Source organism: Etheostoma cragini, chromosome 11 (genome assembly GCF_013103735.1).
Source record: "Etheostoma cragini isolate CJK2018 chromosome 11, CSU_Ecrag_1.0, whole genome shotgun sequence".
Classification (NCBI taxonomy): Eukaryota; Metazoa; Chordata; class Actinopteri; order Perciformes; family Percidae; genus Etheostoma; species Etheostoma cragini.
Window position 1 is genome coordinate 21894312 of NC_048417.1, and position 16124 is coordinate 21910435.

The 16124-nt window shown below is 39.7% G+C and overlaps 1 protein-coding gene across 3 annotated transcripts in view; it reads left to right on the forward strand.

The window, feature by feature from the left end:
- Nucleotides 1–15175, forward strand: part of LOC117952740 (neuropilin-2-like) — a 98921-nt gene extending 83746 nt beyond the window's left edge. For 2 of the 3 annotated variants that reach the window (XM_034885262.1, XM_034885264.1), the window contains 2 exons: nt 10155–10217; nt 11743–15175. In XM_034885262.1, coding sequence (XP_034741153.1) covers nt 10155–10217; nt 11743–12071 — 392 coding nt within the window. In that variant the 3' untranslated portion in view covers nt 12072–15175. Of the gene's footprint in view, nt 1–3222; nt 5676–10154; nt 10218–11742 lie in introns of those variants that run through there. The other variant, XM_034885263.1, reaches the window with a different exon arrangement.
- The last annotated feature ends 949 nt before the right edge of the window (nt 15176–16124 follow it).

Consider the following 16124-nt stretch of genomic DNA (forward strand, 5'->3'; position numbering starts at 1 on the left):
GTGTGTGTGTGTGTGTGTGTGTGTGCGTGTGCGTGTGCGTGTGCGCGCGCATGCATGCCCACATGTTCCTAGTCTGTGAATAGATCAAAAACATTCTTGAATACTGTCAGATACATGAGCAGCACAATTCAATTCAATAAAAACAAAAACACTGTTCCCAAAAATAGTAAAAAGCCTAACTCTGAAAACTGTACTCACCTGACTCATACGCTAGGTATTTGACCTGATGCTTTTGGGCTTCTTAGATTATTGGATCTTGAGCATGTAGTACATGACTCGCAGCATGACAACAGTGAGACTGAGCTCCAGAGAGAAGGATAAGATTCCTCTCATGGAACGCCAGTTGAAATATGAGCTAACAACTAAAGTGTTTCTTTTTGGGTGAGCAAATGCAGTTGAACCCTATTCAAGACTTACTGCATATTTGTTTTATATATATGTATGTATTACATTTTATATGTGAGTCTGGGTTGTGGCTGTAAACTGCAGGGTTTCTGCCAATATCCCGCAGGTGAAAAAGAGGTTGAAACTAGAGTTTGAGTAAATCATCATATACAAAAGATTATTGAAAGATCATTTTAATTCCATTAATATACATGTAAATTAAAAAGTTGAATTGACTTCATCCCTATTGAGGAAGTGTGACTGACTTGGTCCTGACAAAGAGTTCTTTGTAACTGAGCAGGGATCAGGGCAACCAATGGATTTTAATTGAAATCTACTTAGAATCTTCTTTTGTCTATCAAATGACAGAACAAATACACAATAATTAAATAAAATTGAACCAAAATCTCTCATTAAGGGAAAAACTCGAGGAGAACTATAGTGAAAATTTAAAATGTAATGTGTAATAGCCTGATCACATGTTGCCTGGCTAATACTACAATGGCAGTTTCATTGGGGTGTGACGTGAACTAGTGTGCCACACTGTTGGGTTTATGTATCTATGGCAACCAAGGAGGCATTTGGCTTCTGAAAAGAGAAGGCTGGCAGCACACTGACCATGCTACACGCACACAGACAAAGGAAAGAAGCTAATTTGGGTTTCAGTTAGACTATGGAGAGGACAATTAACTCTACTCTGTAAACGTATCTAATTTAGAAGATTGTTGATGTGTGAAGTGGAAGACCTCGAATGAGAGAGATAGTATAGTAATTCAGTGATTCAGAAACTCCAAGGTTCCTGAAAAACCATACGTTTGAGCTCACTTTAGAAGTGGTGCTCTTGAGAAACGTTCCCCTGTGTTCATCTTAAAATGGAATAAAGGAAAAGTAACGGTCAATTGTGCAGCCCTAAAAATCATCTGTGGGAAGGCTCTCTCTGCAGGCTGCTTAAAGTGCAGCTTTACAATCAAAGTCAATCTTAAACCCTTAAAGAGTATGTCTGAACTTCTTTAAAAAAATAAAAAAAACAGACTAAATTAAGATCACTTGTTTCCTTGAGGTTCTTTGTCTTTCTCTGCACCTCCCCTTCCTCTGGCCTTTCATTATTTCTCTCTTTTCTCTCATCTCCATCTAGTTCTTGCTTGCCCTGGCTCTATTTCCTCTTTATTTTGCTCGTTCTTTTCTCTTTTACGTTCTTACCTTCATTCGTTCTCTCCCATTCTTTTTCTCAGTCTTTCTTTCTTCCACAACCTCTCTCTCAGCGGATTTCTTTCACAGTGAGTTGACAGAGTATTGAAGTTTCAGACAAACCCTCTAATGCAGGATTAAAGATATTATGGCAGGATTAGCTCTCTCCCTTCATTTCCCCTCCCTCCTACCCTCTCTCCTCACTTTCTACCACCCCTCTCTATTTCACTCTATTCTTTCTTCCGGTAATGCCTTCTCTCTTATCCTTTCTCTACCCCTGTAATTTCTCTCTGAATTTCTTTTTTCATCTCTTTCTCCCTTCACTCGACTCCCTTGAATGTGATCTTTCCCTGATAAAAGCAGCTGCGTCCCACCAAATACGGCCACTTGACACTCCCCGCCCTTTGTCCAAGTCAGCCCGTCTATGCATAATCATGGCTAATGGCGCATGGCATGAGCCTCTGCGTGTCAATGTGAAGCTACTGCTTGTGACCTTTGCAGCAACCGGTTAAACCAGTGTAATTGAAACACGTGCATATATGTTTCAATTATACTGGCGTATCAGCAAATTTTTTTTTTGATGAATGAAGATGACTTACCTTAGAGTATGCAATTGGGTGTTTACAGTTTGGTAAAGTCAACTAAATGTGGAAGCTGCCTTAGTTACCTCGCCTTAGTTACTGTTGGTAAGCCTGTCGAGTTTTCTATTCTCGCATTGCATGTGTATAAATATATATATACATTGATGAAAATGGCAGATTTAACTTTTGAGATCCCTGAAGACAGTTTTTCTGTCTGAAATGTTAGATTTGATTAGCTGTTGCTAGATAGCTAATTAAGCTAAAAACTGCATATGCTAGGCAGAAATGTCATGAACCCTGAAAAACGCCCACATAAATCATAGTAGTGTATTAGTGGGGCCCCCTAGTGGCAGTAGCAATTAAGATGGGAGCAAACAAGGAGGAAGTTTACAAAGTGTAAATATTTCATGTTAGGAGGTAGGTTGTGGATGGGTCAAACAAAACTTACACCCAGTGGTTCATGTTCTGTTTGGAAATAAAACGGAAATGAAGTAACGTAACACATGTACCATTTTGTACCAAAACCATGATCTATTTAAACAAAACTAAGTAGTTTATTAATTTATTTATTTTTACCAAACTGCACCGTTTCACAACGTTAACATGTTTTAAAACGCAATCCTCATTTTATCTGGTTTACATATTTAGGCAAAAATGCTACAAGTCATATTAGAAGGTAGAAATAAATGACCTGTATCATTGTACGGTTTGGAAGATTTGGTGTCCTACCTAGGTGATGATCTAAGGAAAAAATAAGTTTGGGTTTATTTAGCTAATAAATTATGTGGTTGGTTTTGGAAGGGCTACAAAACATCCTACAAACTCTTAAAATGCAGAGTATGTTACAGTCCCAAGCACAAGATCTAACATGTGGAGCAATCCAAAGCTTGACACACCTGCCATGTCTAGTTAAGGTTAATAAGCTATGATTTGATAATCACTGTCTTGGGGAGGGGTCTAGCAGAACAGTCAGTTAGACGATTAACAGCTTTTAAGTCTCCAACGCGGCCTGCATGCCTGCAACCCTCGTCCATAGTGCCAACCAGTAATGTGTCCTCCTGCCCTCCAGGGGATGCCATGTCTGGGATGGAGCCCACAGTAGACACAGTGGCGGTGCAGCCTGTCTCTGCCTACTGGTACTATGTGTTGGCGGGAGGCGCTGCCCTCTTGCTGCTGATCACTCTAACTGTGGTGGTGACACTGTGCTGCCATCGGTACCACTGGGCGCCCAAGAAGACCAGCAGTAGTCATCATCATTCAGTGATGTACCACAACAGCCGACATCCAAATCAGCAAGGTCACCAAAACTCCTACCAGAACCAAAACCTCAGCTATAATCTGATTGGGAGCCCCACTCAAAACCCCCTGTACCCAGGTACTGGGCCGAGTCTTGACCCAATGCTCACCATCAGACTGGAGAAAGATGACAGCTATGATTCCCAGTGTTGAAAACAATTGGACTACATGTGTATGATTTTATTTTATTAGAAAGCTTTGTTTGAGTAAAGCAAATAAAGGTTGTGAAAAAAAACTGAAATACAGCCATATTAGGCATAATCGCCACTCTTTGCTGATGAGAATCTACATGAAAGAGACACTGCAGTTGCTGTAACTGATGACTGGTCTAATTAACTGATCAGCATGCACTTTTGCTAAACTTGGTTGTGGCTGGCACTGGCACAATGAACTGCTGACATTAAACTTTACCATCACTGGGGAGAGTAGATGAAAGAACTTCATTTGCCAATACTGATGGCGGCTTTAGTGCCTGATTAAAGTGCCACTCTTTTTTCTTTTTTTTCTTTTTAGCATACTGGCTTTTACAGATTTAGCCCCATCTGAAAAGGAAAAGGATTGTGACCAGGATAACACATTAAATGACAGGTAGACTAACAGACTGTGGACAAAACATGCAGTGTACATTGTCACTGTTGTAACAACTTCTTCTAGAAATATCAGAGCAGGATGTGTCTGTCTGGCCTGCTGTGATCTGCAGCTTGGACACTGCCTGCCTCCAAATACCCTGTTTGACTCCGAGGGGATTTACACACAGGTACAGGGAGATAGAAGTCACAACGTGTGCTGCATATAGAAACAAGGCTAGTTCTCTGGGTCTGAAAGAAACTGCTATTTATTTGTGCACTAGCCTTTCAGAGAGCGAGAGTGACACAGTCGGATTAAGAACAGAAAAAAAAGAGGTATGGGGAGAATTAGTGCTGCCCGTCCAGCCATGACAGTTAGACGGTTACATATCCACCGTGGGTGACTCCTTTGGTCTGGGAGCAAGGAATCAGTGCTGTGCTGGTCTTTGTCTGGTTTAGACGGAGGGAAGATAGGATAAGACAGCTTACATCACATACCTATTGTAGAAACAAACACTTTCAGCATCAAGACACACAGAGGCTCAAAAGTCTCCACACATATGCACGAACACTTCAAAACTTTTCTAATTATTGAGTCTTGCGTGTTACCCTGAGAGCATTTTTCATTACATCCTGATATGCCTTTCTTAAAATGTGCTTTAAAACTATTACCTCTTCACCTTTTAAACAAGGTTGTGCCTCTGTGTTTAATTAGAGTTTGAATGGATTCTATAACGTTTTTTTTTTTTTTTGCCTTGAAGTTTTTATCTGCCTTGATAGATAATCGAATGCCTGTCTGTTCAAATGTTAAAACTAAACATCTTTGTTTGAAGTTGTACTTTTCTTTGAAGTCTGTGCAAGTTCAAATCTTTATGTCTGTTTGATCTATTTGTGTAACAAATTAATAATTTGTGAAAATCAGAATGGTTTGCATCCAGCCTGGTGACCTAAAAGTGTGGTCCACTTGGCTATGCAGATGTGCTTGTATTCAACAGGTGAGACCAAACTAATGCTGTGAGACAGAGTTTCTATGCTTATGAAGCCTATTAGAAAACCACTGATCCAGGATCACTGGTCAGATCCTTTAATTATTTTTATTCACCATGATCTGGCAATTAAGACTGATTCCATTGCAGCACAATCATCACACAGATATCTTGGTGTTTTTTTAATCACCTGTCTAACTTTGTGTTTGCATTCATTTTTCACATTTTCCAATGTTTACATGGATGAGTTTGCATAAAAAGTGGTGTGACATGATGCATGTTTGAAGTAGTGTTACACGTTATTGCTATGTAAGGAGTAAAATTAGCACTTTTCAGCTTCTTGAATCTGGTTTGATGAAGGATTTGATGATTTATATTTACTGTGAATCTTAATATAAAAACAAGTTGAGTAATATGCTGGTTATGAATTAAATTTAATTTCTTTCTTTGTAATCACATGTTACACTATGCTTACATGTGCTTCTGATACGGTATAAAATAGTTATACAATGTTTATTTTTTTATACACATTGACTGTTGTTTTAAGACAACAGTTACGTTGTTACTGTTCACTGAGATGATCTTAACTTCTTGACTTTAATTTAAAGTCAGATTCTCACGTTGAATCCATTTTGCAACAGCAAATGTTTGTCCTTTCATTTAAAGCATCAAGCTTCACGGTTCGGAATGTCTGTGAACCGCGGTTCAATTGCAAAGTTTAACAATAATAATAGTGTGAAATAAATGTTTACTGTCGCTGTTACTTAAAGTAGGCTGAAAACTCATTGGAGGACTGCCGTGGAAAGGCAGTGCATATTAAAATCCGGTGCTATTAGAAACCCAGCGTTAGAGGCAACATAAGCATGTCATGCCAGTTAACATGTACAGCAGGTAACGTTAGCCTAACGTTAGCTAGTAGCTGGATGTAACACGGTTAAAATGCTGGCAGTAAACAGTGTGAAAGTGCGACTGTATTTCACTGTAGAGGATTCCAACACCGGGGACGTACCACAGTCTGCCGCTAAAACTGTCAACTGAAAGACACAAATACCCTTTTCTCTTCTGTCTCATCAGCAATTTACTGGTGAAAGAAGTTATTGTTTTTTTAAAGTTATGAAATTGGTGGCTGGGCTAGCTTAGTTGGTAGAGGCACACATATATAAAGGTTTGCTCCTCAACGCAGAAGTCGCGGGTTTGACTCCAACCTGCGGCCCTTTGCTGCATGTCATTCCCCCTCTCTCCTCTTTCATGTCTTCATCTCTCATGTGAAAATAAAGGCCTAAAAATGCCCAAAAAATAATCTTTAAAAAAAAGTTATTACATTGAATAAATTGCTTAAATGTTTTGTGGTGATCCAAAAATGAATCCGATCCGTGACTTAAAACCGTGATGCAATCCAAACCGTGAGTTTTGTAATCTGTTGCACCCCTACTTTTTAAAAATGTATAATTCTCATCACACACTCAACAGCCATTTTAATTCCCGAGTTCACCTCCCTACGAGCACATCTTTTTCGCAGCGACACCGTAGGCCCACCTGCGTCTGGCACTTAGCGCCACCCAAGATGATTGTGATTGGTTTAAACTAGTGCTGTCAAACGATTCTTTAATTGCGATTAATTGCATTAATGTCGTAGTTAACTCGCAATTAATGTCAATTAATTGCACAGTTTTATCTATTCTAACTGTCCCTTGATTTCTTTTTGTCACAATATTTTTTGTCATTTTAATGCTCTTATCAACATGAAAAAGGGGATCGGCTTGTTTTGTTTTAATGTTTTTTTTATTGAAAACTACATTGGCATACAGCCTACTGTAGTGTTCAATTTCACACGTAACATTCTCAGTTGGTATTTAATAATGCGTTTAACTGACAGCACAAGTTTAAAGAAATGCCAATAAACAGAGCACGTTATTCTCCCATCCCAGAATGCTGTGTGGACTAGCCAGACCCTCCTCTGCAGCGCTGTGGAGGAAATCCAGCAATGCAAGACTAGTTGGTTTGGGTTTGAGGAGCCCTGTATCAACTTCAGACCACACCAAAAGTGGTTCCTATTTTCTGGAATTCACGGCAGTTCACCATACTGCTTTGTGTGCTACACCCCGAAATCATTTTGTTCATACTCAAATCCCCCAGCCTTTTTATCAAAATCCGCTTGTTCCTATTCTACTCTTTCCCTTCATCGCAAATCCTTCCAGTAAAAAACACAGGAGGGAAAATGAGAAACAGAAAAATGGAGAAGAGTAAAACATCTCTCAGAGGGGAGGGGCCCATTAAGCAGGCCTCTTTCCCTCAAGGAAAGCGCCCAGAGATAGAGAAAGATGAAAGAAGTAAAAAAAAAAGTGCTCAAAAGTGCTTTATACTTTCTAAAATAGATTTTTCTTTTACTCTGAGAGGAAGGCTAACATGGAGGCAGGTTGGGGTTTGGATTGAAGGAGGGAGAGAATTGAAGTAGGAGGGCAGGATGTTTCAAACACAAAAGCAGATGAAAGAAGTTTTTTGGCAGAATAGACAGTGTGATGGAGCCACATTATACTTACTGCACTCACACAATCTAACAAACCTGTATTAGCAAAGAATTCCAACAAATTCATTCACTTAAATCCTTGTTGCATGTGTGTTCAGCAAGTGCATCTACTTTGCAGCTCTCCATATTGACTTATTTCATCAAATTGTGTCTCATAAAAATCTGGTTTTGTGCTTTAGTCAACAAGTATTTTCATCATTTTATGCTTGCGTATCCATCCCCTCTCTCTTCCATTTCAATCGACTTGTGTATGATTTACACATTATGTGACTTACTCTAGCAGCCCTGTGCTGTAACCCAATCAATGTGGGTCCAAAATTCAAACAGAGGAATGATATATGACTGCGTTTATGTTGTGCTGCCCATGCACTTTTCTCTTTTATTCTCACTCTCTCTCTCTCTATCAAACTTTTTGCAAGATTTGGAAAATGTGCTGGCGTCTCTTCATGCAGCGCTTTTAAATCAACCTTCCCTCACTTCCCTCTCCCTTCTCCAACACTGACTACTTTGAAGCCTTTTAATATTTCTAATTAGTTAATGGAGCTGATTGCATTCATAAAACCCTGTAGTAAGCATTTTTAGCCCTCAGGCCATTTCTATTTCTTTTTTCTTTCTGCCTGCTCCTACTGTTTCCTGGAGAAGTATTACGAGTGAAAGCACTCTAGCAGGTCCTCGGGCACCAACTGGAACAGCGTACGGTGCCAAAGAGCCATCCATGTCTTTTCCTGAATAAACCCCCCCCTTTTTATTATTCTCTTGTCTAATTGGAGAGTGGAGATAAAATGGGGCTACAGGGAGTTTTAATCTCCTTCCAGATCAGTGTGAGGATTTTTCTCAGGATCCCACAGCCTGAGGGCTTTAAGCCAGGATCATTAGATATTGTTCAACAGTCATCCAAAGAGTGTCCGAGCATCCCTCTTTTTTTTATCCTGCTTCTTTAGCTAGCTCTCCGTTGATTTAATGTTGTGTCGATGTCTGCGGTGATTTCATTTGACTGTGAGAACAGAGATTTTAGAGCTGGAGGGTCTGTTTCAAGACTACATTTACACCATCAGAAGACCGAAGAGATTAGCTTCTTTCATGTGCATGTACTAAGTGTAGTCTTACATGAAGAGGACATTTCAGTAAGACCTCCAGGAGGTATTATAATTTAGGTAGATATCCCTTGTAGGCATCCCTTGCTTGTTTATTCTCTGTTTGTCACTTTCCGGCCTCAATTTGGGTGAGGTCACACGTTAGGGGTACAGTGCAACCACATGTTGAGTTTTTGGAAAATCTACCTTGAGTAGTCATGTTTGAGAAGTCATTTTTCATCAAATGAATCAATGATGTTGTTATTGGTCTTTAATAATTGAGGTTTTATTTGACCAGAAAGGTTTTTCTTGTGGTAAACCAGTTGGAAGCAGTAAAGACTGGTCATGGCCTGAAGACAGGGATGAACATGAATAAAACCAGCTTTAGAGTGGTGAAGTGCTTAAACGTTCATCTTTGGCTTCAGCCAGATCGCTATTATATTTACTTCTGTGCACTTTCTTTCCCTCTGTGAAAGAAAAACCTTTATGATTGTGTTTTTGACTTGTGCTGGATTTCCCCGTCTTGCACTTTACACTAATTAAATATTGAACTACAGAGAAACATAGAAAGTCATGAGCCACCCATACTCCCATCATCAAATAAGCAAATTGAATTCAGTCAATTTAGCATAGGATTTGTTGGTTGCTGTAATGTTTGAATTGAAATGAAATTCAAGTTGGTGTCTTTTGTTTATTCTCTAATTGGGTTTGGAAGTCCATTTTGGGTCAATTTGACACAATTAAAGATGTGTTGGAGTCACTTCTACAATTTCAAGGAAGTTACATCATATATAATCCATGAGCAAATATCTTAATTTCCCAGATAGCGGGTCTTATTTAAAAGTATTCATCTCTTTCTATTGTTTACAGACTGATTATTGGATTTTGGAAAGGGTTTTTATAGAAAGTATAGTAAATTGTCTCATGGAAAAATGACCTTATCTAACTGAGGAAATGAGGCTCCGTATCTTTTTTTCATATCTTCTAAATTAGTTTTTCTCCTCTTGTCTTTTGAATATCTATTAGGGTTTTGCTTTATAATATGTTTTTGATTTCTTTGCCCCAGCAATAAATGATTATCAGCTGCCCAGATATTGCTCTATATTTTTCTGAGTATTGTAATATCAATTTCCTTGAATGGAACCAAATTGAATCAGAATTGAGCTTCTAAGCCCTTCAAAGTTTTGCACTTCCGACTGCCTCAGAAGTATAATGTGGTATTTTAGCTTGTTGAATTTCATGGTCTTGGAATAAAAAGAAAATATGTTGTGGGGAATGTGAAGGTAATAAAAGTGATATTTTTCTATGAAACAGATTTTTGTCTTTTTTCACAGTTAAGTCTCCCCTTACGTCTTGCCTGATAGCTTCAGACCGTTTAAACAAGATCACTCACTCTTTGAGCTGTTTGTGTTTGATTTCCATCTCCAAATGTAGCTTGTGTGCTGACAACATAAGAAATGGAGTGATGGTATCACATGTTTTGGACTGTAAAGTAGCTTTACTTGACTATATGGTTGAGATTAATACTGCTTTTCTGTCTGTCTTTATAACAGACCCCAGGCCTATGGATTTCGGAAAAGATCCTGTTTTCAGACACAAGCCCCCCATTAATGGAGGTGAGGTTTCAAGTCCTCGTCTGCTCTACTCTTCTCTTCTCCTCTGCTCTCCTCTTAGCCTGAGGCAATGCTGGCTGTTTTACAAGTATCACCAAAATAATAGTACAGTAGCTCTTTAAGCGGAGGCATGCCCTTGGCTCTTCGTTTTACTTGTGATTCCAAAATAAAAAAGCCTGTGGCAACAGTGACAGACTGTGGGTGGGTGTGTGTGTGTGTGTGTGTGTGTGTGTGTGTTTGTGTGGGTGTGGGTATGTGTGGATGGGTGTGCGTTGGTGTATGTGTGTGTTTTTGTGAGAGTGTATAGAGAGAGGAACAGTGTGAGAGAGTAACCAAAAGTGTGCATGTGGACATGTTAGTGTGTGCTCCTCCTCTTTTATGTTCGTGGTACACAAAGTGAGACAGACAGTTTTCTCCTGGGCAGCTAGAAAACATCTGTCTGTAACAATCACGGTTTACTTCCTGTGTGTGTGTGTATGTGTGTGTGTGTGTGTGTGTGTGTGTGTGTTTGTGTGTGTGTGTCTTGTTTCTCCCAGCCCCTTGGCAGATACAAGAAAGGTACTCAACATTTACCCCACTAACAAGAGTGTGTGTGTGTGTGTGTGTGTGTGTGTGTGTGTGTGTGTGTGTGTGTGTGTGTGTGTGTGTGTGTGTGTGTGCTCGTGTTCTGCTATATGCAGTACTGAATTGTGGATTGGCTTGTTCATGTGTGTACATTCATTAAGTGGATTAGCATGATTGCTTATGCCAACTAGATGTGCACACTTCACATTTTCACACCACACACACTGGAGAGCACCATTACAGCAATTAATTTCATTATGATTCCAAACCTATGACGTCAATAACAACTCGGGTAACAGAATTAGCTTTATCTTTAATATATCGGCCATGGCGGGGGACATTTGCCTCTGACACAGTTACATTAATTTCCTTAAAGCAAGACTATGCAACAGTTGAAAGAAGATATACCACGGTCCTTCTCTTTTACATTAACCATTTAAACTATAACCAGTTATATGCACCCTTACCCTGTACAATACACTGACTTGGTCTTGTATGACAGTAGCTTATAGTGGCTAATGTTTTCTAACTAAAGATATTGCTAAGAGACATTACTTAGCCAATTCTGACTTTATGTCACTTCTCCGCTTGTGCTACCATTACACAATGTTTTAACGTTCATCATTAATCGAAATTGTCACTTGTGGCCACAGTGGCGCTGTTGATCAAAGGTTACATAGTTTACACTTTATATATTTCAATGTTTTAGCTTCTTAATTTCAAGTCATTTATATTTATTTTTTGCAAATTCTTTTTGAATGCACACTTTACAGTTTTAGACTTCTTGATGTAATTTTTCCACAAAGGTTGCCATAAATGTAAATAACATCAGTGTGGTTTGTGTGTGTAAATGAGTTTGTAGTACATAGGCTAACAAATGCAAAAACACTGGTATTGGATGTTTGTTAGATTTTTTTTGTGTGTGCATACAAGTGTTTTCTAATGTTTCCTGCTTTCTCTCCAGACTATTTGTTCCCAGGGTGGCCCTCCTCCTTCTCCACCCCCTCTTCCTCTGATGTGGATCCCTCCTCCGTAACCCTGGTGTCAGAGAAAGACAAGGACAACGCCTGGCTGTACACGCTGGACCCCATCCTCCTCACCATCATCGTGATGAGCTCTCTAGGCGTGCTGATGGGTGCTGTTTGCGCAGGACTGCTCCTCTACTGCACATGCTCCTACAGCGGCCTTTCCTCGCGCTCCTCCACAACGCTGGAGAACTACAACTTTGAGTTGTACGACGGGATTAAGCATAAAGTGAAGATAAACCAGCAGAGGTGCTGCTCAGAGGCATGAAGAGGAGGACGAGGAGGACGAGGAGAACTCTGGAGAACGATAGGGAAAGACACGTCCCGTGATCCCATGCGATAGTAATTTTGGTTCTCGGTTTGGACAAAACAAACAGGAAATGTAAGCACCACCTGTTATTTTAATTCCCACTGTCCCCTACCCAATATCCTGCTCTAACGTCTAAAAGGGGAAACAGTCAACCCAGAGATTCCAAACCAGTGGAAACTTGATCTCCCCTACATGCTATGAGGCCTGCACTGGGGGAACACCTGATCCCAGTCTCCCCTACCCACAGTACCATATCTCCTCCGCCTGCAGGAGAGAGCCTGCTCGATCTAAAAGCCTGTGAATGAATGAATGAAGGAATGAATATGAATGACAGATCTAGCATAGAATATAACCCACCAGCCACTGGAATGAAGCTAGGAAGGGGATGAACCCTAGCACCCATGATAATCTGGACATTTGGACCACAAATGATAGCACATTCTGGTGTGTTTGGTTAAAATGTCGGTATTGGGATTCTTAATGAAGAAGACTGGTACTTTGCAGAAGGACAATGTCAGATTTGTCCTCATTGGCTTGAATTTGAATGTGGCCAGTAGAGACGGCATGCTGAAATCCAAAAGCTTCAGATTCTGACTGTTGGTGAAGACTTCAGCACCAGTGGACCATTTAATGTGGGTACTTTTGACTGAAATCAACACATTTCAAGTGAATGCCTATCCCTTAAAGAAGTTTAAAAGAAATCGAACCACACTACTCAAATTAATCTGGATTTCTAAAGGCAAAGAAGGACAAGAGGATGAAAAAGGACATTTTTCTTTCTGTTTGTTTCAGAAAGTTTTAGATATGAGTTCTGGGACTTTTCAAACGTCCATTTAGCCTGCCGTATGGCGCTCGCTCGCTCCTTTGTCTGCCCTCGGTCTGCGCTTTGTGAAACCAGTGGCATAGAAGAGTAATGGTGACTGTTTTGTTATGTTTTAGACTTGTGTCTGTTTGAAAAAAAAAAGTAAAGAAAAGCCAGCTTCAGTTCGTAGCCACCTTGTAGAGCTCTTAACGCCATTTTTAGACTTTCTTTAGCATTGTGTTGGACTCCATGGTCTTAACTGTTACTTCAGTCCTTTTCTATTTTCACACATGTTCCATTACAGATTACAGTCTTTACCAAGAGTAGAGGAAAGATAAAGAACGACGGTAGACAGAAAATCAGAGGTTTAAATTATAAATCTAACATGCTGTTATGGAGTCGTGCTTTAGATTCAGTATTCTAGGGTTTGTCTTTGGTATATATCTATATTTTTTGCTTCATAGACTGTATGATGCCCAAATGATGGACAGACACTGTGTGGACAAAATGTCAATGATTGTTTTATTGCAACCTATGGATTGCCAAAGAGCTGTGTACTGTATGTGCACAGGGGGTCTGAACAAGTGTTAAAAGAGGTCCGGGACTGAGAGTGATAAAACATCCTTTTATTTACTGCTCTCAGAGTCATCCCCCACCCCCTGAAAGGAGGACACTCAAAAAACTGAAAGAGACGGAATGTCTAAAAGAAGAGAATGGAAATTGGACCGTTGACTTTCTTGGACACACAATCGAGCCTTAAGCTAACTACAGTATACGCTGTATCGGAGGACAGCCATCAAGGAGTTCCAGTGCTGCTGGAGAGACTGAACAGGAGGACACACACACACACACACACACACACAAAGAAAGACAGGCAGAGAAAAAAAGGAAAGAAAAAGTGGTAAATTATATGTTTACATGCAGAAGAAGTAACCTGTTGATGTTTGAACATCATAACTAAAAGTTTATACTCAGATTATCACAGATTATTATTAACGCCTGGTAAAGATACCTTCACAAATATTGCATGTGAACATGGGTGGCCAGCATTGTACAGATGTTTCTCCCAAGAATTACATTAATATGCCACTGTTTGGCTTCAGCTAATTACATTTTGGTTAAACTTAATTTAAACTCAGAGTTACTCTGTGGAGTGTTTGACCACTAGTAACACTGTGGAGCAGAGTTTCTGTTGATGCATGCACACTAGTATGCAGCTACGTGGTTTCACACTATTCCACTGGCTGGTGGTTGGCATGCAATGAACAAAAAAAAAAAAGAATTCAGCAACGGGGAAGAAGAAGACCGCAAGCTTGCAAGGCTTTTAAATTACCATCGGGAAAAATACTTTGCAAATACCTTATTTATTTCACAGATTTGTGACTATGCGGTATATTATAACTTGTTATATTCACGAGAAAGCTCCCCAGGGTAACTTTAATGCCCTTCACAAGGTTCTTCTTCTTCTTTTTTTAAATTAGCATATTGACAAACTGCTAACATATCGCCAACTTTGACAGGTTTTCCGACAATTTACACTCATGACAACTAAAACTATCCAACTAATTTATAACTAGAGTTGTCATGGTGATGCTTAGACAACTAAAAGTAATTTGTTAAGGTTGTGGTTAAAAACAAAACAGAATAAGGCGTAGCACTTTGTCAGCTGGCCATCCATCCTCACCTCCACACCCTTACGTCTGTGTGCGCTTTGTAAATGTTTTCCTAGATGCAAATTAATGTAAATCGTGGTAGACTGTTGCATTGTGGGTACATTTTAAATGGCAACATAACCCATGGCAGCAGACCTTGCATTTGACGTAAACTATCTGCTGTTGAAGTTGTCAATTGCAGACTGTTCAATCTGGGGTCGGGAACATTTGATTAACTGGACAACGTAGTCAGTCAAAGTTTTGATCCATATGAAAATGTTCCGTCGTGGGGCTTTTAGGAAGGTGATTCTCTACATGGAAACATATCCGCTGAGATACTCAGCTGACAGATGGAGTGGACTGATAGCAAATAAGACAAACAAACATAAAATGAGACTGTCAGCAGGACAGGTGGAAGGTGAGAGATAAACAACAATACAAAAAGACACACACCGGAGACGGAAATCTTAACAAATGTAATTGGACGACCAGATGCTGTCCTCTCCTCCTTTGTATTTTTCTTTCTCATTGTCATTTTCACTGTTGATCCCAGAAAGACCTTTTCGTGTATCCTGAAGCTGTGAAGTTGCTGACCTCTGGGGGGTAAAGTGATAGAGAAAAAGAGAGGAAGGAAAGAGGGAAATGAGTCAATCATGCCATGTCACACTTGTCTTTTTGCCTTTCTCTCTCATCTCTTCCTGTTCGATGGCATGCACGGATTTACTGAGTCAGGAGGCCTGCTGAGATGAAAATAACTAAGATTATAGGGGGGTTATAAAAATAAAAGGTGTTGAAAGATGCTCATGGATGGAGATACGAAGAGAGGGAGCAATGGACAGAGAGAGAGAGGGATTTCTGTCCATCCCACTGCGTTTTCATTGGACCGTTTTCCAAGTGCCTTGGAGCTCCCTTTTTGTCTCTCTCCCTCTCTCTATTTCTCTCTTTCCCCATTGCTATCTGAGTCTTTCGTTCTCTTTCACACAAACATTAAACAGTGAGTATGTTGTGTGCTCCAAATTAACACAAAATCATACAGAAACACACAAACATATCAACTATTCTCTCTCTCTCTGTCTCTGTCTCTCTCTCTCTCTCTCTCTCTCTCTCTCTCTCTCTCTCTCTCTCTCTCTTTCCTGTTTCAACTTCAACACTATCTTCTGGAAGTCCAGATAGTATTACCTCTTTTGTCTCGATGGATACACGCATATACACACACACACAAACACGTTAAGACATAAACACACCTAAGCCAGATAACTCAAACTGTTGTTGTTTGTAGACTTTGTACAGAAAATTTTCTTTTTTTAATGTTATTATTATTATTATTATTTAATAAAGGCTAAATAACAAGTGATTTGGTTCTGGGTGTTTGTATTGCCTGTGTGTGTTAAATGTGTGTGTTTATTTGTAGATTTTTGATAACTGAGTAATATTAACTAACCTCCAAACAGACCCTCAGCATTGTTCTCCAAAGCATTTAAAGAGCCTTATTTAGGGTTAATCATATCATCAATCAATAGGTCAGGAAAAAAATGTTTTTATATAAGTGGAAGATGG